Source organism: Rhinopithecus bieti, unplaced genomic scaffold, assembly GCF_001698545.2.
Source record: "Rhinopithecus bieti isolate Rb0 unplaced genomic scaffold, ASM169854v2 scaffold_2294, whole genome shotgun sequence".
In the NCBI taxonomy this organism is placed as follows: domain Eukaryota; kingdom Metazoa; phylum Chordata; class Mammalia; order Primates; family Cercopithecidae; genus Rhinopithecus; species Rhinopithecus bieti.
Genome location: NW_016803705.1, coordinates 994998 through 1022002, shown reverse-complemented (window position 1 = coordinate 1022002; position 27005 = coordinate 994998). Strand labels below are relative to the sequence as shown.

General features: G+C 36.1%; 1 protein-coding gene across 1 annotated transcript in view; it reads right to left on the bottom strand.

Annotated features, from left to right (window-relative positions):
* The window catches only part of TBC1D19 (TBC1 domain family member 19), a 169498-nt gene that overhangs the window by 23719 nt on the left and 118774 nt on the right, over positions 1-27005 (bottom strand). Inside the window, 2 exon segments of the mRNA XM_017851922.1 lie at positions 10113-10157; positions 12226-12310. Coding sequence (XP_017707411.1) covers positions 10113-10157; positions 12226-12310 — 130 coding nt within the window.

Here is a 27005-nt window from a genome sequence, read left to right as displayed (position 1 = left end):
AGTGGAGCCACAGATGAGAAGTGGGTGGGGATACCACAGGCTAGGGATGGATGAAGAGTCTGAGAATTCTGAATTTAAACCTCACCTTCCAGATTGTTATCAAAGTATATGTATCAAGGAAAGAAAATAGAGTAGTCTTTATCAGTTTATGAGTCTAATTTATAACTTTTAAATATTTTGACTTACGGTAGGTGGGCCTCTATTTGTACTCCTGCTCTGGGCCCAGCAAAGGTTGGAGAGAAACTTGCCTTCATTAATCAAGTGGGAACAATACCAATGAGGTGGTGAGGATTAAATATTATTATATATGCAATATGATTAGCACAATGTTTGATACAAAGTCAGTACTTAACTGTATTCCTTCCCCTATCTTACTGTCACTTAATCATTTTTTATTTTTTTCTCTCCCAGTAGAATAAATCCTTTGAGCATAGGAACTGTTTTTTATTCATGTATCTCTATATCTAGAGACCACGCACAGTGCCCAGAATATAACAGGTACTCAATAAAGGCTTGCAGAATGAATATATGCATCTGTAGGGAGTCTACCACTATTATTTTCTAACCTTTTATTTCCTTCCCTACTGCCATGATCAGAATTCTGTCCTTAATAAACTCTTACCTATGGTTCTGTAAGAGCCTCCTAATTGGTATCCTTTCCTCCAAACTCTCAGTTCTCTAACCAATTTTTGAAATTAGAGAGCTCAACTTATCTTTCAAAAATATTAATGAGACCATGAAAAAGATCTCTACATCCATTGAGGATTTACCACTATTTATCCGTCTACCAAGTATTTGCTGAGCTCCTACTCATCTAATTAACAAATACTTAAAAACCTACTCTGAAGCCTCTGGAGATATTAAAATAAATATGACATTGTCCCTGTATTTATAGAGCTCACACTCTAGCCTTGTAATACAGGCTAAGTGTATACACAGTAAAATTCAAGACCTTTGATGTTTACATTCATGATTATGTCCTGCAACCTGAGCTACATCGGCCTCCCCTTGGCATACTCTCCTAACTCCATATACTCTGCGGTATAGTCACACCAGATTATTTATCATCACCAGTATCATCACAGTTTGATAGCTCTGAACTTGATAATTCTTTATCCTAATTCTTTATTCTACTTAGCCATCAAAACCTTACTAAGGTCAGCTATAACCTCAGACAAATATTTCCTGATCTCTTAATCATAATTAAATGCTCATTCTTCTGCATTCTCATGGCACTTTGTTCATATTTCCAACACTATGATTTCACTGTGTTTTGTGTTATAATTAGCTGTTTAACAGATTGTTCCTGAGGATAGGAAATACATTTTATTCATCTGTGTATACAACTCATGGTGCCACATACATAGTTGATGATATACATCTTTGCAGAATGAAGAGATGAGTAAATCATAGATACAGAAGGAGCAAGAGAAGTATTGATCTCTAGTTAGGAGATCAAAGTTCAATTGTGGGCTTAACACAATTCCTAAGGGTAATCTGAGGAACGTCATCAAACCTCCTGAGCTTCAGTAACCTGCCTGACACACAAGGGGACTATGATTGCCTCTGATGTATCATCTAACTCTAAAATTAGATGTTAACAATTAAGTCTAGAGGAAATGCGGAAAAATTTGTGAGACTTGAAGAAAACAGTACCTATAAAGATTTTCTAATAGTAAGACTCTTTAACAACTTAAAGGCCCTTTACATTCTAGCAACTAAAAAAATTAAAAACCAGATTAGAAGGTCAATATTCCCAATGACACTATAGCCACCAGCTTCAGTTTCAGGGAACATTTAGAAGGAGAGCTCAAAAAACATTTCTTCTTCAAGTCTTTCTCTATATTCTTTGGTTGAGTCTCCTTTCCTCCACCAATCTTTTTTTACCTTCCTTCTGCCTCTGCTGTTTCATGTTATTTCCGTTACTAATTATAAACTTTTAACAAATAATTACAAAGTTTATCTGTCTTTTCTAACTTTTCTACAATAAACATGTTGACATGTGAAAGAAAAACTCAGAGAGAAAAATAAGTTAATAAATAGAATGCATATTTTGATGCCTTATAAAAGTGTAAGTACATATTATATCTTTCTAAATACTAAATCTCAAAGCAGATTGCTATTATATAAAAACCTTACAGTCTTACTTAAAAAACACTTTTGCTTTCCTCTTCTAAGCCACTGCACTGCAGAAACATTTCAACAAGTGGCTAAGGTAGTCAGAAATGAAGACATTATTATTATCATTATTTTCGTCTTATAAAAATATTTATTAAGGATCTGCTAAGTGTAAGAATACCCTAGTTAGGACAAGGCACTTTTAATAAGGAAGCTTACAATAAATTAATTAGTGAACTACAAAGCAGCAAAAAGGGATGCAAGTATTAAGACGAGTCATGTTTAACCACTTTTACTACATTTCCCCCAGGTTCTGAAATCTATAGCTTCTCTTTAAGTAGCTAGACTACAAGCTATTTGAAGAAATAACTATATTTCATATTGTGTATTATCTTCAGCATCCAGCACAGTGTGTTCCGCAGGTGAGATGCTCAGTAAATGTTGCTAATGATGGAAATTTGAGCATTTATAAATATAATCAAGTTTTACAAATAAAATACTAAAATATAAAATTTATAAATAAGTAATTAAGATATAGGACAGAAGGCTCTTGATAACTCAATGTTGAAAGAATAAATGACCAATGAAGTTATATAGACATGAATTTGAATCCTGTGTGACTGGGCAAGTTACGAACCCTTGCTGAAACTGTATTTTCATTTCTGAAAATGGAGATAAACAAGATCAACTTCATTGGGTTGCACTACAAAGCACAATGGAGTTAATTTATTTAAAGTGTGCCAGTGTTTAGTCCACAGCAGATGCTCAATAACCCATAGCTATTTTATGTTCCCTGAAGGGAAAGTGCCACATTTACGTATAGCTTAAACCTAAGAAAATCTTTTTTGTCAGTATCAGATAAAGGTACACTTCAGCTAAGCCAAGATTAGCCTGGGCTTAAGGCTCCAAAAAAAGTCTACACAGTCTGCTTTGTTGAAGGACGAGTCAGATTCTGGCAAACAAAATCCGGAGGCATAAGAAGCAGTGAAGAATCCATTAACACTGTAGGGTGCATACCACCTAGAACATTTCTTTGATCTTAGGGGTTGTCACGTTCTTGGCTAGTTTTTCAAAATCCTTCCCTTTGCCTCTCATCACTTCAGCCTTTCAAGGGTCAAGTTTCATTCACCTGGCTACCACCCAAGAGCATGTTTCCAACAGGCATCAGGATGCTTGGGGCACATCTCATATTTGGCCTCAGAGTTTTACAAGTCTGCTATGAGTAATTATTTTCAGATTCTAGCCTTTCCTTATGCATCTGAAGAAAGTCTAAAACATTAACTGCCTATTCCACTCAATGTGAATAACTTTATAAAGTGATGATTTATGGGCCTTTGACAAAGTTCAGAATGGCAAACATTGTCAACTAAAATAAATCTTGAACTAGATGAGATATAAATAGTAAATATGACTCAGAAAATACCCCCCAAATATTAACACGCTTTGCACTTATTAAATATTTTCTCTTCATTTCCTCATTAATACTTAGCATTTATTGTTGTACCATAACTCGCCCATCTGATTCACTTCAACTTCACCCCAGTTGAAAGCATATTATTACTTAGTACAGTTTATTTAATTCGTTTGTTGAAGTAATCGTTTCCTCTGTTTATTCTCATTCCACATGTAGCCTACAGGTCAGTAAGAATAGAGATTGGGACAATGATTAAATTGTTTTCTAGTTATTTCCATTATCTTTCTGAATTAGAATGTCACATTATGGTTTTGTTATTTCAGTAGTTAAAATTTCACAAAACATCGGAACATAACGATATTTAAATATCAATCTGAAAATCTTATTTTAAAATTTTAATGAGGTTTTCATTGAAGTCTAAAGTTATACCTCAAATGAATTTTAGAATATGAGATATTTTAAATTTATTTAATTAATATGGATGACAAACTACACTATTTATTAATCTGACACTTGCAAGAAGATTTAAAATGATGTACTTTGATTATTTTTCTTCTAAGAGCCTTATCTAATCTTTGTTGTAAGGGGCTGTCCAGTGTACCATAGGATATTTATCAGCATCCCTCTCCCCTGGCTGACAACCAAAAATGTCTTCAGACATTGCCAAATGTTTCTGAATAAGTGTGTGTGTGTGTGTGTCTGTATGTGTGTGTGTGTGTGTTGGGAGAATTGCCCCTGGTTGAGAATTACTGCTCTAGAGTCCTGAAACTCCCCTACCCAATATTCACTGACAACTGTTTTCTTCTGTCATGTGGGAAACAAATGGTATTAACAAATTCATGATGGTTGTTTATCATTTGTAACTAAGTCAGTCAGATATATGTGTATTTTTCCTACAAGTCTGGTTTCCTTGCTTCTATTCTTATTCCTCTGTATTCTGTGTTCATTCTCTTATTCATTCCCTCACTTATTCAATAATGTTTCCTGAGCACAGACTTTATGCCATGCATGATTCTAGGTGCTAGATATGTTGGTCACCAAAACTATTAAGGTCCTTGTTCTCTTGGAGCTTACATTCTAGTGACACTTTTATTCTACACAGTAGACAGGATGATCATTTAGAAGTATTAATCAGGGTTGGGCATGGTGGTTCACGCTTATAATCCCAGAAATTTAGGAGGTTGGGGTGGGCAGATTGCTTGAGCCCAGGTGTTCAAGACCAGCCCGGCAACATGGTAAAATCCTGTCTATACAAAAAACACAAAAAAATCAGTCAAGCATGGTGGTGTGTGCCTGAAGTTCCAGCTACTTGGGAGGCTGAGGTGGGAGGATCACTTAAGCCCAGGAGGTTGAGGCTGCAATAGTTCATGATCGGGCCACTGCATTCCAGCCTGGGCGACAGAGCAAGACTTTGTCTTGGAGGGAGGAAAAAAAAAAAAAGAAAAAGAAAAAGCATTAGTCAGGAATTGGAGAAGAGATGTCACTGAGAAGAGTGGAGTAGGGAACTCCCAATCTCCCCATTCCTCCATTAAAGCAATGGTTAAGCTGGCAGGAACTGTTAGAATGAAACTCTGGAATTTAATAAAAACTTACAACAACCAGGGGAATGTTTAGTGAAGAAAGAATTTTAGTAAGAGAGCATATGGCATTTTAATTTGCCCACCTATCATACCCTACTCCCCAACTTGGTAGCAGCCATGAAGACCATGGCTCACATTCCTGATGCAGCTTGCTGGTACCAGGGGGATCCTGTAACAAAAAATTGTGGTTGTGTATTTTGACCTATATAGTAGCTACCTGAGGGACTGGCTCAGGAGATTGCCTTCATTTTATTTGCCTCATCCTTGAGCTTTTTCAGGACTGACATGGCCTGTCAAGAGGCATTTGTCAAAAGCATTTAAAGGCAAATATATACTAGCTGCAGCCACCTACGGGAAGGAATAAAAGATGGGAGCGGTGGTATACAGATTGAAAAGCCTGGGAAGAAAGAGGCTGGGGAAGGAGCTACTTGGGGCATGGGGGCTTTGAAAAGCATCTGTGTATACAGGGGAATCTAAAAAATACCCGAGAAGACCTTAGGCTCCATCTCTGACTACCTTTTAGGCTCTGTGCAAGCAGGAAGTGAAGGCTAAGGTAGAGTTGTAAATGGCCTGGCTAAGCCTTGAAGGAGTGCCCCAATACCCAGCCAATCTGCAAAGACTGAGAGAGTGCTTTTTATTTTTGGTTCTAGATATTTAAGAAAATCTCTGTCAAATCACTAGCTGACTGTTACTCTAGTAAAATAAAGACTTCAGTGAGCATACAAGATGAAAATATCTTTATAAAATATCTGTATAAAATATCTTTATAAAATCTTTATATTCCATTTTCAACAATAAAAAAAAATTACTAGGCATGTGAAAAATAAAAAAGTATAACCCATTCATAGGAAAAAATTAATTAAAAACTCCCTGAGGAAGCCCAGACATTGGACTTACCAGACAAGACTTTAAATCAACTATCTCGCTAACTGACCTAGCTCCATCTACCTCTTCTACCTCACCTTGTATCAGTCAATGCTTTGCTCACTATTGCCAGTCACACTGGCCATCTTGGTGAGCTTCAGACCATCAAGCTTATTTCTGCCTTCAGACATGCTGTGTACTCTCTTCTGGAACATTCTTCCATTTTGTTGCCTAGTTCACTCCATACAGTCTGTCTCTGTTCATATTCCACCTCCTCAGAGGCACCTTTCCTGACTACTTAATCTAAAATGGCTACGCCCATCCCAACTTCCTACAGTTTTTGCTCCCTTTCATTGTTAAGTTCATCACTCTTTGAAATTACTTTCATTCATTCATCCTTTGTTGACTGATTTATGATTGATTGATTTTATGTTCCCCTTACTAGAAGGTAAGCTCCTTGGCAGCAGGTGCTTTATTTGTATCATTTACTGTGGATCACCCTCCTATAACAGTGAGCTAGGCTAAATAAATACTTATCAAATGAACAAAGATGATTTATATGTGTTGAATAACAATAAAAAAATATAAAAAGCTCATAAAATTCTTCTGAGAAGTCTCCCTCAGTTCAGAAATTTTGCTCACTAGCTGTTTGGTGACTCTACTAGAGGAAATCTGTCCATTGGTGATGCTTCAAATGAAGTGAGAGAACAAAATGTCTGATGCCACCATGGCCTGTCATTTCCTTCCCAGGGAAGGTAATCATAGGCATGTTTGGGGTAGTGGTGAGAAAACCTCTGCCTCCCTGTAAGCACTGGCTTGGTCAGGGAATGAGTATGTGTCAGTTAGCTGCAGGCTAACCTCTATGTGTGGTCCCCTGAGACCAAGAAAGCCAGAACAGTTTTAGTGGTAGCAGTGACAGAGGTGTCAAGATTTTGAAGTAGTACTATCTTTGGCAGAGGTTCAAAACAGGGTGGGTAATATAAAAATGCTGCTACATATTGCCTTGAGCTTAAAATAAAAGCGGGGACAGTAGATTGACTGGTTTTTGTCTCTTCTTGTTCTGAAACTTCAGAATCATTGCCCAGAGAAAAGAGTCCTTCTTGATCCTGGCAAGTTCTAAAACAACCTGAGAGGAGAAATGATTCTGTAGAACTAAATTTATGAACAGCTGTGGGCTTATCTCATTAAGGATTAAACAGTTTGCATTTTGGATGAAAATATTTCCAGAACCTATTATATACATCCTCTACCTTTTCATTACATTAACTACTTTCCTTTCTTCCCAAATTCACTATAATGAGCTCAGCAACATCTTCCCAGGCAGTAGGGGATCCTGATAAGCATGTTGCTTCTGAAGCCAGACAGCTTGGATTCAAAGCTTGGCTTTGTCACTCACCTGTTGGGCAGGTTAACACGCTATGCCTCAGTTTCTTTATCTGTAAATAGGGATAATATTAGTACCTTCCTCATAGGTTCTTGTAAGGACTAAATGAATTAATATATGTCATATACTTAACACATTGCCTGGGATATAGTACTGCTTGGAAAATGTTTGCTGCTGCTGCTATAACTATACTGTTACAATTGTTACTACAGTAAGATTTTTTTTGGTGTCTTGAGCTCATTATAAAGATGCTAAATTATAATATGCTGCAACCTAGTGATACCTTCTTAAAGGGCATAGCATTATTGGCTTTTAAATAAAATGGCCCCAGACTGATTTGCTGGAGTGGTCTAATATGCTGTTTTACAGTTCTTGTATTTTCCTTTGTGAAGTCCCCTTTTTACTTCTCACTGTTGTTGCTAATTTTTCGTATCTATATCAGCCTTTTCCATGCTTCCATTTTTCCAGGAGGCATAAAAAAGAGTTAACCAATTTGTTAGACATGTGTGTTAAGTAAAAGCTAATATATTCTAAACTAAGTTGAAAAAACTCTTCTATGGATGGAGAGAAGAACACGAATCCATGGACAACTCTTTTGACTATTCAGAGGTATTTTATTTGTTATTGTTTCTTGCTTCTTAGATAAATATAAAAAGTTACTATAAAAGTAAGTTTCTGGGATAATAGATGTAACAATGGTAATACATAAAGTTAAAATTAACAAACCTCTAGTTGAGTTCAAATAAATACTCATTACAGTCCTATTACATGCTAGATACAACAAAAATGAATGATATGGTTCTGAACTACAAGAAGCTTGCAATTTAGAAGAGGAGATAAAGTATAAACAAACAATATCAAGATAACATAGCTAGAGATACTAAAGATTTTAGACTAGGTATTACAGGAGTCTAGAGGAAGGGCCCTTAGCCTAACCTGGGGATTCAGGGAAAGCTTCCTGAAAGAGGATCATGCCTAAACTGAGCTTGATGACAGCCAGGTGAAGAAAGGTTAGATGGGCTATTCTAAGCATGGAAACATGAGAAGTGATGAGACAGGAAGCAGCATAGTGCTTTCGTGAGAGTATGTAGCTGTGGGTATAAATGATAAAAAATGAGATGGGAAATGGCGGGAAATGAAGGTAGGAGGTAGATTATAGGGAACAGATTCAAGAGGTCCTCATATGTCATGCTGAGAAGCTTGAATATTACTTGTTAAGAGATGGGAAGCCATTAAGAACACTTGGAGAAAAATGGCAATTTGCAGATTTTTACTTTAGATGTATAACTCAGTGAGCAGTGTAAAAGACAGCAAAACTAGAAAAGACTGTGGGAAGAGGGACCAGTTACATGGTTGTTGCAATTAACAAGCTAGAGATAGTAAGAACTGAAAGGAGACAAGGCAGCAGGGATGGCGTGGAAGAGAGGGTCCCAGATGTATTTGGAAGATAAAATTGGAAGGTCCTGGTGACTTATTAGATGAGTTGGGGACAAGGTGGAGAGAAATCTAGGATGGCCTCGAGTTACTAGGAAGATGATTATTCAACTGAGAGAGAAATAGGTGGGTTTTTGTTTTTTGTTTTTTAATTTAGTTTCTTTTTTTTCTTTTGAGGGGTGGGCATAGGAAGATAAAATAGTGAGTTCAGGCTGGGACATATTAAGCCTGAGGTAATTATAGGAGAAGTACGAACTGGAGATATTTTAGAGTAATTAACAATAGATAGAATCATGAAAGCAAATGGCAGCCCCTAGATAAAAGTAAGAAAAGAGAAGAGCAGCAGAACAACAGTGAGATATCAAAAGAGGGACAGAGGTAGATGGCCCATGAAAGAAACTGAGACTCCATATTGAGAGACACAGGGAGAGAACAGCGCCATGAAAGCTAAAGCCAACTATGAGTTTTAGATATAGTGGTCAGTAAAGTTAAGCACACTCATAACTGCTACATTTTCTGAGCACTCACTATATGTCAGGCACTTTGTGGTTTTATATACCATATCTCATTTAATGTATTATCCACATAGTACAGATGATGAACCTGAAGTTCAGAGAAGTCATGTAACTTACCTGAGGTCATAGGGTAAACTGGCAGAACTGGGATCTGAACCCAGGTCTGCTGGATTACAAAACCCATGTTCTTAACTCTGCTGGAGTAAAATAACTTCTTGAGGATGCAACTTAATATTATCATAAGGACTGCTATATATTGCTTTTCCAAGAAGCCTATCTTAAAACCTGTCTAGTAATCTCAAAATAACACTTAATGTCTAATGAGGTCATTATATATTTGATCACTTTATAACATCAAAATAGGTGATTTCAGTGATACCTTTTAATAATCTTTTTATTTCATAAATACTACACTGGTCAAATTATGAGAACAATAAGGTACAATACAAGACAATCCACTCAATTGAGTAAAGCCCAGCTCCAATGAACCCAAAAGGAAGGTCCTCATTGGACTAGCTAGTGTTCTTCACAGGAAAACAAAGTGCCTTGGACTTAGATCTAAGCATCCTCAGCTCTCTCACAGGTTTACTGTTGGTCCCAGGGAGAGTCAGAGAGAGTATGCATAATTTAGCACAAACCTACCATAAATGTGGAAGACTTCATTAAATTATACATTCTACGGAAGGTTTATTTTAGATAATAAATGATTATTCATTAAAGAGAGAATAAGAAAGTCACATTTCGATTATAAAAGTTGTAATTTTTTCACTTCCCACTAGAGGAAGCAATAGCATTACTCTTACCATTTGGTGGGTAAAAGACAGCATATTCTTCCAGTCCTAGTTTTCCTATAAGAGAAAATGATAGAGGATTTCAATATGATTAAGTAAATAAATCTTTAAAAAATCAACTTATCTTGTGAATGTACTAACAACGGAATTTTAAAAACTACTATAAACTGATATGTCATTTCATGATATGGAATTAAGATAAAAATTTACCAGCCAATCTTTTGGTATTAGCAAACTCTTTCATCAATTAAAGTAATACGAACCTAAGTGCAACAGAAGCGACACAAAACAACCAAAAGAACAAACACTTTCAAGTTCCTTAGGCACTTAAGAAGAGAAATATCTATTTATTATGCATATTTTTTTTTGCTAATTATAAATAAGTCTAATCTATTCATTAAAGCAAGTCTTAAGCTTTGCAATACTGTGTTTACATCTTTATGGAATGTGCTGAAAGTTAAAAATTAAATGACTAGCTGTATGGTTATATTTTCTGAATACCAGAACAGTTAACATGATTTCAGAATGGAGCTGAATATTTGAAATCAGAATTGTCCCAGAAAAGTAAAGTATATTCACAATAATCAAATATTTAACAGAGTTTTAAAAAGTATCTTTCCTTCAAAACTCTGAAAAGTTCTCAGTTTTTGCACCTTCCACTGAATATCTTTAAATAGCTTTTACCTTGATAGTTTTCTAACACTTTTGAGTTTATTGAAAAGTTACTTGTATTTTGTACTGGGCTAAGAGTAATATTTTAGTGAAAAAAAGAGTTCTTTTATTTTGTTAGGGGTGGTAACAGAGATGAAATGAAGAATAAGAAACGTGAGCAGTTCAGGTTAGGGTGGAGACAAAAAGGATTGATCTTGTGAGCAAGAAGAGAATGGAATAATGAATAGATAGGTAGGTAGGTAGATTAAATTGATTACTGGACTAGATGCTGAGAGGCAAACATATATATGTTCCCTCAACCATGTGGTTTGTAGTCCAGACTAAACCATGAAACATTAGGGTATATTTGCTAACTTTTCTAGCATAGACTTTAAGTGCTTAGAAGTTCAAAGGAGAGAGAAATGGATGATGGGTTGGTGGACATGGTGAGGTACAGGCTAGTTCTTCAAGGAAATACGATTTTTAAGATTGGAGAGTGGGAAGCCTTCCATATTCAGGGACTATAGGGAGGCTAGAATGAATATGGGGTATTGTGGAATAATCAGGGAAGCAAAGTTAGTTAGGTTAAGACAGTATCAACTGGTAAACGGCCTTAAAATCCTGGCTGAATTGAGAGGTGAGCTCAGTAGGTAATTAAGTTTACAATCAGTTTTTCAGCTGATGACTTAAAGAAACAAAAGGTTTCCATAAATTGAATTTAGAAGCAATGGACCTAAGAAAACCTTAAGTTAGGGGTAGCCCAAATCCAGCACAAGGTTATGTGGCCTCTCCTAGGGTAGGAGGTGGAGCAATCAGACAGATAGTTCAGATATAAGAGATACAGGAGAAACAGTTTCTTTTTTCGTGGAAATGGCAGAATGATCAAACACAATGAAGTCTGAGCTTTCAGTGTTAGGTGTTCACTATTTAATAAAAAGGAAAAGTTGGGAAGGGCATTCAGCTGAAGTTATTTATATCTTCAGATGATGGCAGGATATTGATATTTTATAAGCAGCTGGTGAAAAAGAGGAGAAAAATAACTAAACTAGAAATTGGAGAGCTAAAAGTATATAAATTATATCAAAGTTTTAAGTGTGGTGGAGCATTTTGAGAGAAGAAATATAGATTTTTTAAAAAGTAGAAGAAGCAAATCTGTGTTATAAACTCATGGAAAGAAAAAGAAAAGTCAACAGATAAGACATAAAAACAACAATAAAGGGTAGAGTACACAGGGAAGACAGAGAAAGTAACTTGAAATGCTGCTTCTGGGAACCACTTTCCCATGATTTGTGATAAATTACTTGGGCACTGATTTGAGGTATGAAAGGATGATTATGGTCATCTGAGAGAAATCTTAAGTAATTTATAGTAAAATAATTTGGCAACACCACTATCTCCAAAAATATATATATATATATATTCTTGGCAAGATTATGTAAGTCTTAATACTTCCTTAAAATTGTTAAAAATTTACCTCTTATGTATGATTTTGGTGGCGAGGCACTGTTGTATGCAAAGTGACTCAACACAGATGTATCCCGGGAAAAACAAAGTAATACCTGAATATAACATTGGAAAAAAAAAAAAGCAATTAAGCACTATTATAAAACTAGGTAATTCATTATTTCCTATTCAGGAGGCATCCTTCAAGTTCAAGTACCATGCCTTGCGGTGGGAAGAATGCCCTTTATCGGTATACCTTTGGTAAGCATTACAGTGGGATGCCAAGTTCTTCCAAAGAGTTCTCACCATTTGCTACCTCAACTTTGAAGAACAGAAATGCTAACTAACAGTTGATTCTTCTCTTGTGTTTTCTAGCTGGACAAGAGAAACACCTGGGAGAAATTTAACAGATGAAAAATGTATGGAGAAGACCCTGAGTAACTATTGTGACATACAGCAATTTGGGATGTGCAGGAAATGAACTTGACTCATGCTGGGATGCATCAGGCAGTTAGGCATGTCAGGGTGGGAGGGAAGGCAACTCGTGGTACTTAGAAAGGATAGCAGCAGCAGTAGAACAAGTGGTTGCCTAATAAAGGGTAGAAGCTAAATAGGGTAGAGTATGTCAACCCTATGTGGAGATGAAAATAGGCACAGTAGAAAGTCAGGATCCAGGATGTCCATTAGGAGGTACTAGATTGAGGACACCAGGCTGGAATTTGGGAGCAGGAGTCCAAGACCCAGTAAGGCCATTAGTGACAGGAAATCTGAGTCCTGATATTAGAAGACCTGGGATTCTAAAAATATTACCAAGATAAGAATTCAAGATGACTGAAAAGGCAGAACAGGGGCACAGAGTCAGGGCTGAACTAGCAGCAAGAGTCAAGGCAGAGGAAAAATCCTTGTGTCCAAGACACAAGAAAGGGGATACGGCTTTGGAAAAAAGGATAGGTAATGGAGATTGGGCATCAGTCAGGTTCAATGGTGGAATGTGTATCAACCACTGCCACTGCATTGTTTTCATTATATTTTAAATGACTACATAAGTGGGACATATTAATGATAAATTTAGAAATACAGAGTATTGGCTGGGCACAGCAGCTCACGCCTATGATCCCAGCACTTCGGGAGGCCAAGGCAGGAGGATCACTTGAGCCCAGGAATTCAAGACCAGCCTGATCAACATGGTGAAACCTCATCTCTATTTAAAAAAAAAATTAAATTAATTTTAAAAATACAGAAATATAGATGATCAACAAAAGGGGAAACAGCCATAATCCCATCAGTCTTAATAATTTGAGGTATATCCTTTCAGACTGTTTTCTTTAACATACTCATACATATAATTTTTTCAAACCAAACAGGATTATACATAGTTTCTTTTCACTATTGTAAGATAAATATTTCCTACACATTTTTATGTTGTAGAATATTCCACTGTATGAAAGAACAATAATTTATTTAACCTGTATTGTTGTTGAACATTTAATTATTTCCACTTTTCCCCAACGACAAACAACACTAGAGTGAATTTACTTATGGCTAAATATGTACACCTTTAGTTATTTAAATTCCAAAAACTGGACCACCTTTCTGGTCAATTGCTTTGGGCATTTTTAATTGAACCATGCCTCTCCCACATTTTCTCTGTTTACCTCTGCCTGACTCCTAGGAGCTGTAAGATTTACCTACACGTATTCAGCCTGCCATGCCTTTTACTTACTTTTATCCCCCCTGTTCCATTCTGGATGACTTCCTCAGATTATTTTTTAGTCAGTTCACTAATTCTCTTCTTCTGCCCCTACTATGCACCAGGCACTGTTCCTTGTGTTTGGAATACATAAAAGGAAACAAACAAAACACCTCTTTTATGGAGTTTAATTATGATGGAGCAGAATGTGTGTGATAAATAGCAAATATGATAGATAATTACATTACATAGTATATTAGGTAGCAAGTGCTATGGAAACAAGATAAAGGGGAACAGAGAAAGAGTGGCTGACACTTTAAAGAGGCTGTTCAAGGGAGGTTTCCTTGAGAAGGTGATATCTAATCAAATATTAAAAGGAATTGAGAAACTTAGCATGTGGATATATGTGCAAGAGCATTCCAGGAGACTTGTTAGGAGACTATTGACAGTAGCTTTCACTAAGATGGCAGCAGTGTGTGGCAGATGTATGACACACCACCCAGAGAGCCTCCTCTAGGAATGAAGGACTGACTAGAGCAGCTGGTAGTGCTGTAGCAAATAGCCCTCAGCAGCCAGCTCTTTTCATGGACTACCTCTGCTGAAGAGAGCTATTTTGCTCAAATATCAAGGTCATGCCCGTTTCCTGAAATGGCCTACATCTGATGAAGAGGATGCAAGGGAAAAAGGTCTGAAATTCTTGTCCCCAGCTCAGGATGGGTCTGACAGTTTATCCCATCTTTAGAACTCTCTGCAGCATTGGCTGAGGGTTTCATTTAAACTGTATTGCAGCTAGACTTGTCCTTACGCTCAATCCTGCTTCATTCACTGGACTTCTACATGTGTTGATTCCAAGAGCACTCCCTAATAAACCTTTGGCATGCTGGTCTCCGTCTAAATTGGCTTCCCTGGGAACCCATCTTACAACACAGTGAAAGTGGGAAAAAGTGGTCAGATTCTAAATACATTGTGAAGGCAGGGCTAACAGGAGTTACTGATAGATTGAGATGATATTTTGCAGAAAGACAGGAGTCAAGGAGAGTAACATGTGGAAGTTGAAAGTAGAAAGATGTTTGATCTCAGCAAGTGGAACGCCTTTAACAGGGAAAGTTGGCAGGCAGAACAGTTTGGGGAGCGAGATCATGGGTTCATGTCTCAACATGCTAAGTTTGAGATGTCTGCAAGACACCTAAATGGAAAAATTGAAGAGGTAATTGGAGATATTTGTATGGAATATAGAAGAAAAGTTTAAACTGAATATATAAATTTGAGAGTTATCAACATATAGATGCTACTGAAAGCCACAAAATAGGTGAGCTTGGTGAAATCATCAAGTAAGTGAGTGTAACTAGAGAAAAGGAGACCAAGAACTGAGACCTGAGGCATTCTAGGATATCAGAGAAAAGAGAAGGAACCAGCCTAGACAACGGAGTAGTGAGTAACCATCAAAGGTGGATTTACCATGATGCTCTGTGAGTGCTGCAAGTTGCTGGGAAACACAGAGTGTCCTAGGCAAGGAAAGTAAGTCAGTGTGTAATCAGAAAGCATTTCTATGTATGTGTTTCTAGTAAACTGCTTAATAAGATCTCAGAAGAAAAAGACCTGAATCTCTATAGTTCTAATAATTTGTTACAAATTTTCCTCGTTCAAAACAAAATACATGTTCTTATCTGGTTTTGTATTTATAATATGATACTCTCTGTCTTAAAGAAGGCCCTCCAAATTGTATAAGCTTTCGGTCCGCAAAATGCTGAATTTGCCACTGGTGACTAGAAAAATAAGAGGAAGACTAAAAAGAATGTGGTGTCTTGAAACCCAAGTGAAGAAGCAGCACAAATGAATCATATGCTGTTGAGAGATTAGCTAAAAGGAGGGTGGATAATTGGTCACTGGATTTAGTTCTTGATGACCTTGACAAGAGTAGTTTCAGCTCAAGTGGTAGGAGCACCATACACAATGTTTGGTACCTGCTTTTTAAAACAAACTTAATGCATTAAAGAGATCTTTTCATATCAGTATATACAGAGCTGCCTCATTTTTTTCCTTTTTTTTTTTTTTGGTAGAGACAGGGTCCATTTATGTTGCCCAGGCTGGTTTTGAACTCTCGGGCTCAAGTAATCCTCCTGCCTCAGCCTTCCAAAGTGCTGGGATTACAGGCGTGAGCCACTGAGTTTGATCCACTGCATTCATTTTTAAAGGGCTGTATCATGTTTCACTGAATATGTATTCCATGATTTATTTAATGGGTTACTCCCCAATATATGAACATTCATGTTCAACTTTATGCTGTTTCTGACAATACCAAAACAATTAGCCTTTTACTGTATCATTTTACACATATGAGTGTCTCTGTAGAACAAATACATAGGAATAGAATTGCCCGGTCACAGAGTATACGCATTGAAAAATGTGATGGCTATTTGGCTGTATATTTATATCCCTTGTTTTCTTTTTCCAGCATTTCTATATGTTTACAGTCTAAAAGGGGGCTGTGTAAGTTCAATCCCTTATGTTGCCTAACTCTATTTTCTATTACATAGTCTAACTGATTATTACTCATATTTAAAAGAGTAAAGGATTTTAATATTTTATTTGGTAAAGAGGCAGTTAACTGAACATCTTATTAGTTCTACTGGCTTTCAGTCCAATCCCTTGAATTTTTAAATATCTATAGTTAACAATAATGTTGTGTTCTTTCTGTTATTTATTATTTTATTTTTCTTATTCCATTGTTGAGAAATTCCAAAACGATATGTTCTTTCCTTCCTTTAGTGGGAACATCTCTAGTATTTCACTAATGAGTAACATTAACTTACATTAATATCACCAATGTTGGTTTAAGATAAACACTATTATGTCAAGAAAATATATTAATACTTGATTTCTAGTGTATAAAAGTTAGTATAAAATGAATATTAGGCCGGGCGCGGTGGCTCAAGCCTGTAATCCCAGCACTTTGGGAGGCCAAGACGGGCGGATCATGAGGTCAGGAGATCGAGACCATCCTGGCTAACACGGGGAAACCCCGTCTCTACTAAAAAAAAAAAAAATACAAAAAACTAGCCAGGCGAGGTGGAGGGCGCCTGTGGTCCCAGCTGCTCGGGAGCCTGAGGCAGGAGAATGGCGTGAACCCGGGAGGCGGAGCTTGCAGTGAGCTGAGATCCAGCCACTGCACTCTAGCCTGGGCGACAGAGGTAGACTCCGTCTCAAAAAAAAAAAAAAAAATTAAGTTGCATAACAATGTGAATATACCCAATAGTGCTAAACTGTACCCTTAGAAATGGTTGTCGTCAATTTTATGTTGTGATTTGTTTTACTGCTAGTTAGATTTTCTAGTTAATTTGATTGAAATTGTCATCTTCATATAATCATACCATTTTCTAGCAGATTTATAACTGAACAGTCATTTCCATACAGATACAAAAATTAGAATCTCAGAAGTTAAAGCAACTCAGATTAGAATAAGAGTTGACAGCTCTTTGCTTGTATCCCAGGGTTGCACACCAGTACGTACTGTCTAACATACACCACTTCTGGCATTATCACCTTACAGTTGCCAATGTTTTCTTTAGAACAGTCTCAGATATCTTGTCTTCTCTAGGGCAGCAGGGACTCTAGGGAGATATATTAATCATAGAGCTTCTTCTAAAATTACTGTGCTTCTACGAGTCTGCTAAACTAAGGGAAAGTTAATACAAATGTTTCTTTAGGAATTGTTTTTCCTCTAGGCAATAGTAGAAAGATGTTTGTAAGTATATTTTCTTGTTGTATTATTTTACCCTAATTATATATGTTTATTGTAGTATTTGTTGATTGGTTCTATTACTTTATTATTGCTGCCATAAATTTAGTTGAATTTGAAATGGGTTTCACTGGGCTTGAATCAAGGCATTGGCAGGGCTCTGTTGCTTGTGGATGCTCCAGAGGAGAATCTGGGTTTTTCATGCCCTTTCTAGAACCTAGAGTGCACCTGTATTCCTTGACTTGTGGCCCCTTCCTCTGTCTTCAAGGCCAGCAGAGAGCGTCATCGCATCTCTTTCTGATTTTGACCTTGCTGCTTCTCTCTTTCATGTATAAGAATCCTTGGTTACATGGGGCCCAACCAGACAATCCTAAATAATCTCCCCATTTAAAGATCTTCTATTTAATCACATCTGCATAATCCCATTTGTCACATAAGTCACATTTTGTGTGACTGTACCAGAATACCTGAGGCTAGGTAATTTATAAAGAAAAGAGGCTTATTTGGCTCATGATTCTGGTGGCTGGAAAGTCTAAGATTGGACAGCCTATCTAGTGAAAGTCTTATGCTGCTTGTACTCATGGCACAAAATGGAAGGGTAAGCAGGTATATACAAAGAGACCAAACATGAGAAGGAACAACCTGGTTTCATGGCAACTAGTCCTGTCCCACAGAGATACTTTAAGCTCTTCATAAAGGATCTGCCCACATGACCCAGACACCTCCCACCAGGCCCATCTTCCAGCACTACCACATTGGGAATCAAATTTTAACAGGAGTTTTCACAGGGACAAACCATATCCAAACTGGTAGCACACAAATTTCAGGGATTAGGATGTGTACATCTTTGGGGGCCATTATGCTACCTACCACAGTGGTATGTGAAAGTTTGGCAGGAGAAGAGATTAATATTTATAAATTTAGAATTTTAGAGCCCAATGGTTTTCTTAATTATTGGAAAATATTAATTATATTAATAAGTCAAAAAATAAAATTCACATTTACCTTAATAGATGTGAAAAATTTATGTGAGACTGTGTTTGATAATATCAATTTTAAAAAAATTTAATTGTAGTAAAACAAATCACAACATAAAATTGACGACAACCATTTCTAAGGGTACAGTTTAGCACTATTGGGTATATTCACATTGTTATGCAACTTAATTTTTTTTTTTTTTTTGAGACGGAGTCTACCTCTGTCGCCCAGGCTAGAGTGCAGTGGCTGGATCTCAGCTCACTGCAAGCTCCGCCTCCCGGGTTCACGCCATTCTCCTGCCTCAGGCTCCCGAGCAGCTGGGACCACAGGCGCCCTCCACCTCGCCTGGCTAGTTTTTTTAGTAATTAGTAATTAGATTAATTACTAATTAAGTAAAGATTAAAACTTTATGAGGATGAAGCTACACATGATAGTAATTTACTTCATTTAGAAGAGTTATAAGAAACTGAATGTGTAAGTCTGAACTATGTTAATATGGCAAAGTTATACCTAAAATGTCTACAGATAGCCACAAAAGATTTACTTTGTCCTAAAGCTTTGTTTTATTTCTGGAAAATATATTTATGGTAAATGTTTCTGAGAAATAAAATATTTTATAATAAAAGCACATAAGAAATGACATATGAATTGGGCAATCACTTTAATGTAAAACTATTATACAACTTTTCATTTGTGATGTTCTTACATTTTTATCCAATCAAATTTAGAAATTTTCAAATGATAGATTTTCAAGAATCACTTTTTAAAACACTCTGCCCTGATACAAATTTTCAAAAAATAAAGGGCAATGTGGCTTACTAGCTTTGAAAATGGACACCCCTGGCTTAGAGTCCTGATAGCTGGATGGACTTGGGATCTAAGCCTCTGCTTCTTCATCTATAAAAGGGGAATAAAACTACCTCCCAGGGTTGTTGTAAGAATCATCTATAAAGTGGATTCCAGGAAGATGGTGCAGTAGGAAGCACCAAGAATCTGTCTCCCCACCTAGACAAAAATTGCACTGGCAGCAACTGTCTGATGTAATTATTTTAGAACTCTGGAGTCTACTGAAGTCTTGCAACTTTTAGGAGATAGCTTGGATGGTAAATTGCAGTTAATTTTGATCAATGTCAGCTTCTAGCATAGCCACATATATGCATCCCCCACCCCAATCCCCTTGACAAGCAGGAATCCATGAGTCCCAGGAGCAGCTTACAAGCAGCTTGAAGGACCCAGAAAGGGAGAAAAGCACCCCATCCTCCAAATATTTGGTATCTGTACTCTGATTGCTTCTTCTGAACAGAGAGGTGTAAACAAAGAAGTGAGGGTGAAGATCAAAAGAAGGAAACACTGTTTTTGAACCTCCCTTGATTGTTGCAAGCCCCTTTCCCTCTGGTTGAAGTAATTTTCAGAAGATTTAAAGGAACAATGCTCTCCGTCCTCTTTATTTTCTCTTTTATTCCCTTTGGGAGCCAGATGTTAAAGACTAGGTTATTCAAAAACAACTGTGTATATGGGGGAAATTAGAAAGTGACCACATATGCTCAGGGAAAAGTGAAGGCTAAGAAAAGACCCAAGAAGATGTTAGATTTATACCTCAGGCTGATCCTGGGCAGAAGGAGAACAAACAACATTCAAAAAAACTAAAACTAAAACAATACAAACAACAACAAAACTCAGGGAAGAAAAGAATCTGATTTCCAGATATTCCACATTATTAGATTTATATGTCCCATTTTCAACAACAACAACAACAAAATCACAAATAATACAAAGAACTTGAAACATACGGCCCTTTTTTTAAAGGGCCAAAAAAAAAAAAAAAAAAATTTGACAACTGTCCTTGAAAAAGACCTGATGGCAGATCTACTATAGAAAGACTTTAAAACAACTGTCCATAGATTCCCAAAAAACTAAATAAATGTGGAGAAAATCAAGAAAAAATATATCAGCAAAATGGAAACATCAATAAAGAAATAGCAAACCAAAAAAGAAACCAAAAGGACATTATGGAGCTGGAAAGTATAATAGTAAAATAAAAACTCAGTAGAGGGATTCAAAGACAGATTTGAGCAGGCAGAAGAAAGAATCAGCAAACTTGAAGACAGGGAAATGAAAATAATTGAGTCTGTGAAACAAAGAAAAAAAAATTGAAGTTAACAGAGCCATAGGAACTTATGGGACACCACCAAGCCAACCGATATGCACGGTAGGAGCCTCAGAAAGATAAGAGAAATTGAGGAAGGGGTAGAGAGAATATTTGAACAAATAATGGCTGAAAACTTCCCTAATTTGATGAAAGACATGAATATAAACATCCAAGAAGCGACACATTATAATCAAACTGTTGAAAGTCAAAGGCAAAGAGAGAACTTTGAAAGCTGCAAGAGAGTAGTAACTCATTAAATATAAGGGATCCTCTATACAATTATTAGAAGATTTCTCATCAGAAACTTGAGGACTACACACAATGGGCTGACATATTCAGTATGGTAAAAGAAAAATGCCATTAATCAAGAATCCCATATCCAGCAAACTGTCCTTCAAAAGTGAGAGAGATATTCAAACTCTCTCACATAAATGAAAGCTGAGACCTGACCTTCAAGAAATGTTCACAGGAGTCCTGCAGAGTAAAATGAAAGGATACAAGAAGTAACTAGAATCTGAGTGAAGAAATAAAGATCTTAAAAAAAACACACAGGCAATTATAAAGATAATACTATTGTAACAAAAGTTTGTAACTCCACTTTTGTTTTCTATATGATTTAAGAAACTCATACATTTGAAAAGTCACTGTTTAAAAATCAGTATTATTATAACTTTGGATTGCAACTCCACCTTTTGTTTTCTACATAATTTAAGAAATCAGTGCATTTAAAAGAATTTCTGATTTCCGGGTTTGTGTATGCACTGTACACAGATGTAACATTGTGATGTCAACAACCGAAAGGCGTGAGGATAGAGCTGTAAAGTAATACAAAATTTGTATGTTATTGAAGTTAAATTAGTACTAATTTAAACTAGAGTGTTATAATTTTAAGTTGTTAAATATAATCTCCATGGGAACCACAAAGAAAATAGCTATGGAGTATATACAAAACAGAAGAGAAAATGAAAAAGAAATGTAAACATTTCACTACACACACACACACACACACACAAACCCAACTAAACCCAAAAGAAGACAGTAATACAGAAAATGAGAGGCATAAAAGCTATAAGACATATAGAAAACAAATAGAAAAATGAGAGAAATATCTCATCAGTAATTACTTTAAATGTAAATGTATTAAATTCTCCAATCAAAAGACAGGTTGGCAGAATAAATTTAAAAAGATAAAAACTACACGTGATCTATAAGAGATTCATTTTAGATCTAAAGACATAAATATATTAAAAAATAAAGGATGGAAAAAAATACTCCATGCAAATAGTAACCAAAAGAGAGCAAGGTGACTATACTTATATCACACAAAATACACTTTAAATAAAAAAGGTTATGGGAGACAAAAAGTCATTATATATTAATAAAAGTTTCAACACAGCAAGAAGATATAACAGCTATAAACATTTATGTACCTATAACAGACTTGAAAATGTATGAAGCAAAAACTGACAAAAAATGAAGGGAGATATAGACAATTCTAGAATAACAGTAGACTTCAATACCCTATTCTCAATGATGGATAGAACCACTAGACAGGAAATAAGGAAATAAAGGATTTACATGATAAACCAACTAGACCTAACAATATACTGAACACTTTGCCCAAGAACTACGGCATACACCTTCTACGTAAATGCACATGGGGCATTTTCCAGAAAGATCATATATTAGGTCACAAATTAAGTTTGAATAGATTTTTTAAAAATAGAGATGATATAAAGTAGCTTCTCTGACCACAGAGATGGAGGTAGAAATCAGTAACAGAAGGAAAACTGGAAAATTCACAAATTTATGGAAACTAAACAACACAGTCTTAAACAGCCAATGGATTAAAGAAGAAATTATAAGAGAAATTAGAAATACTTAGAGACAAATGACAAAACCATGACATATCAAAACTTACGGTACTCAGTGAGAGTGAATTTAAGTGGAAAATTTATAGCTACAGAGGCTTAGATTAAAAAACAAGAAAGGTTTCAAATCAACAGCTAACTTTGCAACTTCAGGAACAGGAAAAAATGGGCAAACTAGGCTGGAAGCTAGCAGAAGAAAGAAAATAAATAATAAAAAGTAGAGCAGAGATAAATGAAATAGAGAATAGGAAAACAATAGAGTTAATAACTGAAACCAAAAGTTGGCTTTTCAAAAAGATCAACAAAATTAAAAAACCTTGAGCTAGATGGACTAAGAAAAGAGAATACTCAAATTATTACAATAAGAAATGAAACTGCAAACATTACTACTGACTCTACAGAAATAAAAAGGATTATAAGAGTACAATGACCAATTGTACACCAACAAATTGCATAACCTAGATAAAATGAACATATTTCTAGAAACACAAAATCAACCAAGACAAAATCACAAAAAAATAGAAAATCTGGGCCGGGCGCGGTGGCTCAAGCCTGTAATCCCAGCACTTTGGGAGGCCGAGACGGGTGGATCACGAGGTCAGGAGATTGAGACCATCCTGGCTAACAGGGTGAAACCCCGTCTCTACTAAAAAAAATACAAAAAACTAGCCGGGCGACGTGGCGGGCGCCTGTAGTCCCAGCCACTCGGGAGGCTGAGGCAGGAGAATGGTGTAAACCCGGGAGGCGGAGCTTGCAGTGGGCTGAGATCCGGCCACTGCACTCCAGCCCTGGCGACAGAGCGAGACTCCATCTCAAAAAAAAAAAAAAAAAATAGAAAATCTACAGACCTGTAACTAGTAAAAATATTAATCAATAATCAAAACTCTGACAAAGAAAAGCCTTGGTCCTGATGGCTTCACTGGTGAATGCTACCAAACATTTAAAGAAGAACTAACACCAGTGCTTCTCAAACTTTTCAAAAAAATTGAGCTGGGCATGGTGATGTGCAACTATAGTCCCAGTTACTCAGAGTTGAGGCAGGAGAACTGCTTGAGGCCAGGAGTCCAAGGGTACAGTGCACACACTATGATCAAGCCTGTGAATAGTCACTGCACTCCAGCCTGGGCAACATAGGGAGATCCTGTCTTTCAAACAAACAAACAAAACAAAACAAAACAAAAACTCTCCTGCACAATTAAAAAGTAGAAAACACTTATTAATTCATTCTATGAGGCCAGCATTACCTTGATACCAACACCAAAGACACTACAAGAAAATACAACCACAGACCAATATCCCTTAGAAAAGTCAATGGGAAAATAATTGACAAAATACTAGCAAACCAAATTCAGCAGAATATTAAGAGAATTATACACAATGACTTAGTGTGATTTATTCTTGGAATGGTTCAACATATAACAATGGATCACTGTAATACACTATACTAACAGAATGAAGTGAAAAAAGTCACATGATCATCTCAATTGACGTAAAAAAAGCATTTGACAAAATTCTAAACCCTTTCATGATAAAAATATTCAACATTCCTCAACATAATAAAAGCTGTATATGAAAATGCTACAGTGAACATCATACTCCATGGTGGATGACTGAAAGCTTTTCATCTAAAATCAGAAACAAGGTAAGGATGCCTGCTTTTGCTACTTTTATCCAACATACCAGAAATTCTAGCCAAAGTAATTAGGCAAGAAAAAAATAAAAGAAATCCAAGTTATAAAGGAAGAAGTACAATTATCTCTGTTCACAGGTGATATGATCCTATATGTAGAAAATCCTAAAACTCCCACAAAAGACTGCTGGAACTAATAAATAAATTCCATAAAGCAGCAAGGTACAAAGTCAACACAAAAAAATCAGTTGCATTTCTATACACTAACAATGAACAATCTGAAAAAAAAAATTTCACATACAATAACATTAAAAAGAATAAACTACTGGGCCGGGCGTGGTGGCTTACGCCTATAATCCTAGCACTTTGGGAGGCTGAGGTAGGCGGATCACGAGGTCAGGAGATCGAGACTATCCTGGCTAACACAGCAAAATCCCGTCTTTACTAAAAGTACAAAAAATGAGCTGGGCATGGTGGTGGGTGCCTGTAGTCCCAGCAACTCGGAAGGCTGAGGCAGAAGAATGGCGTGAACCCTGGAGACGGAGCTTGCAGTGAGCTGAGATCGTGCCACTGAACTCCAGCCTGGGCAACAGAGCAAGACTCCGTCTCAAAAAAAAAAAAAAAAAAAAGAATAAACTACTTAGGAATTAACTTCACCATGGAGGACTTGTATAATAAAAACTATAAAACAATGCTGAAATAAACTAAGAAAGACATAAATGAAAAGGTATTTCATTTTCAAGAATTGGAAGACTTAACACTGTTAAGGCAATACTACCTAAAGTGATCTACAAGCTCAATGCAATCCCTATCAAAATCCCAGTGATATGTTTTGCAAAAATAGAAAAACCCATCCTAAAATGTAGATGAAATCTCAAGAAACCCCAAATAGCCAAAACAATCTTGAAAAAAGAAGAACATATCTGAAAGATTCCTACTTCTTCCAGATTTAAAAACTTACTAGAAAGTTTTAATAATTAAAATAGTGTGCTACTGGCATAAAGACAGATGTACAAACAGAATAGAACAAACTAGAAATAAAACCTTGAATATATGGTCAAATGATTTACAACAACGGTTTGTGCTGGTCTTTTCTCCCATTACCGTTGAATGAGAGAAAGTGCAGTCTTCCAACAAATGATGCTAGGAAAACTGGATATCTATATGCAAAAGAATGAAGTTGGACCTTTATCTAACACCATATCCAAAAATTAAGTCAAAATGGATTAAAGACCTAAATGCAAGTTCTAAAACTATAAAACTCATAGAAGAAAACATAGTGCAAAATCTTCACAACATTGGATTTGGTGATCTCTTGGATATGATACCAAAGGCACAGGTGACAACAACAAAAATAGGCAAACTAGACTTCATGAAAATTTTAAAATTTTGTGCATCAAAAGACACTATCAATAGAGTAAAAAGTCAACTCACAAATGGGAGAAAATATTTACAAATCACATATTCAATAAGAAATTAACAACCAGAATATTTACAGATCTCTTAAGACTCAACAATAACAACAACAACAAAAACTAAGTTGATCCAAAAATGGGCAAAGGACTTGAATAGACATTTTTTTCCTGAGTAGACATAAAATGGCTAATGAGCATGAGAAAAGATGCTCAATATCATTAATCATTAGGGAAATGCAAATGAAAACTATAATAAGATAACATAATTTCATGCCCATCATGATGGCTACTATCAAAAAAAGAGAAAGTAACATGTCGGCGATGATGTGGAGTAACTAGAACCTTTGTGCACTATTGCTGGAATATAAAATGGTGTAGTCACTATGGAAAACAGTATGGTAGTTCCTCAAAAAGTTGAAATAAAATTCATTTCTTATAATATTATATTTCTATTCTGAAGCCATCACTCAGTTCTGCACCACTCCCAGAATTTATTTTCCCTTTGTCTATATTTACATAGAATTTATAAATATTTCTATTGGTGGATTTATCAAATTATAACTATGAATTTGTCTTTCTCTTCATTTTTCACTAAGTTCTGAGCTTAATAAATATCTTCTTTTGCTAGCACTTAACACAGTGCCTATATCAGAACATATACTAAATAATCTAACTAGATACATGAACAAAGAATATCTGATGCATCTGGACCTTTTTAATTCCATTCAATAGCGTTAAAATATTTATAACTATGTCACACTTCAGTATCTCAGGGCTACTACTAAGCATATGCCAGATAAACCAAGCACATGATGGAAGATTTGTCATATAACACAAAGAGTAAATCTTCATGTCTTCCCTTTCACTACACATGAATTCCTTCCTATGAATATTTTATATACTTTGGACAATATGTTAACTCACATAGTTTGTGAAAGTTCCATTCAGTATTGGAGTCTGAAAATGGTATTGTCAAACTATTCACTTTACTTCCATTAAATAAGAATTGTCTTCTGTTTGAATACATATTGAAACTCTGACATAATTTAAAACTTACAACACTTAAAAGTGGGTACTCACAAAGGGAAGCCCATCAGACTAACAGCAGATCTCTCGGCAGAAACTCTACAAGCCAGAAGAGAGTGGGGGCCAATATTCAACATTCTTAAAGAAAAGAATTTTAAACTCAGAATTTCATATCCAGCCAAACTAAGTTTCATAAGTGAAGGAGAAATAAAATCCTTTACAAATAAGCAAATGCTTAGAGATTTTGTCACCACCAGGCCTGCCTTACAAGAGACCCTGAAGGAAGCCCTAAACATGGAAAGGAACAACCCGT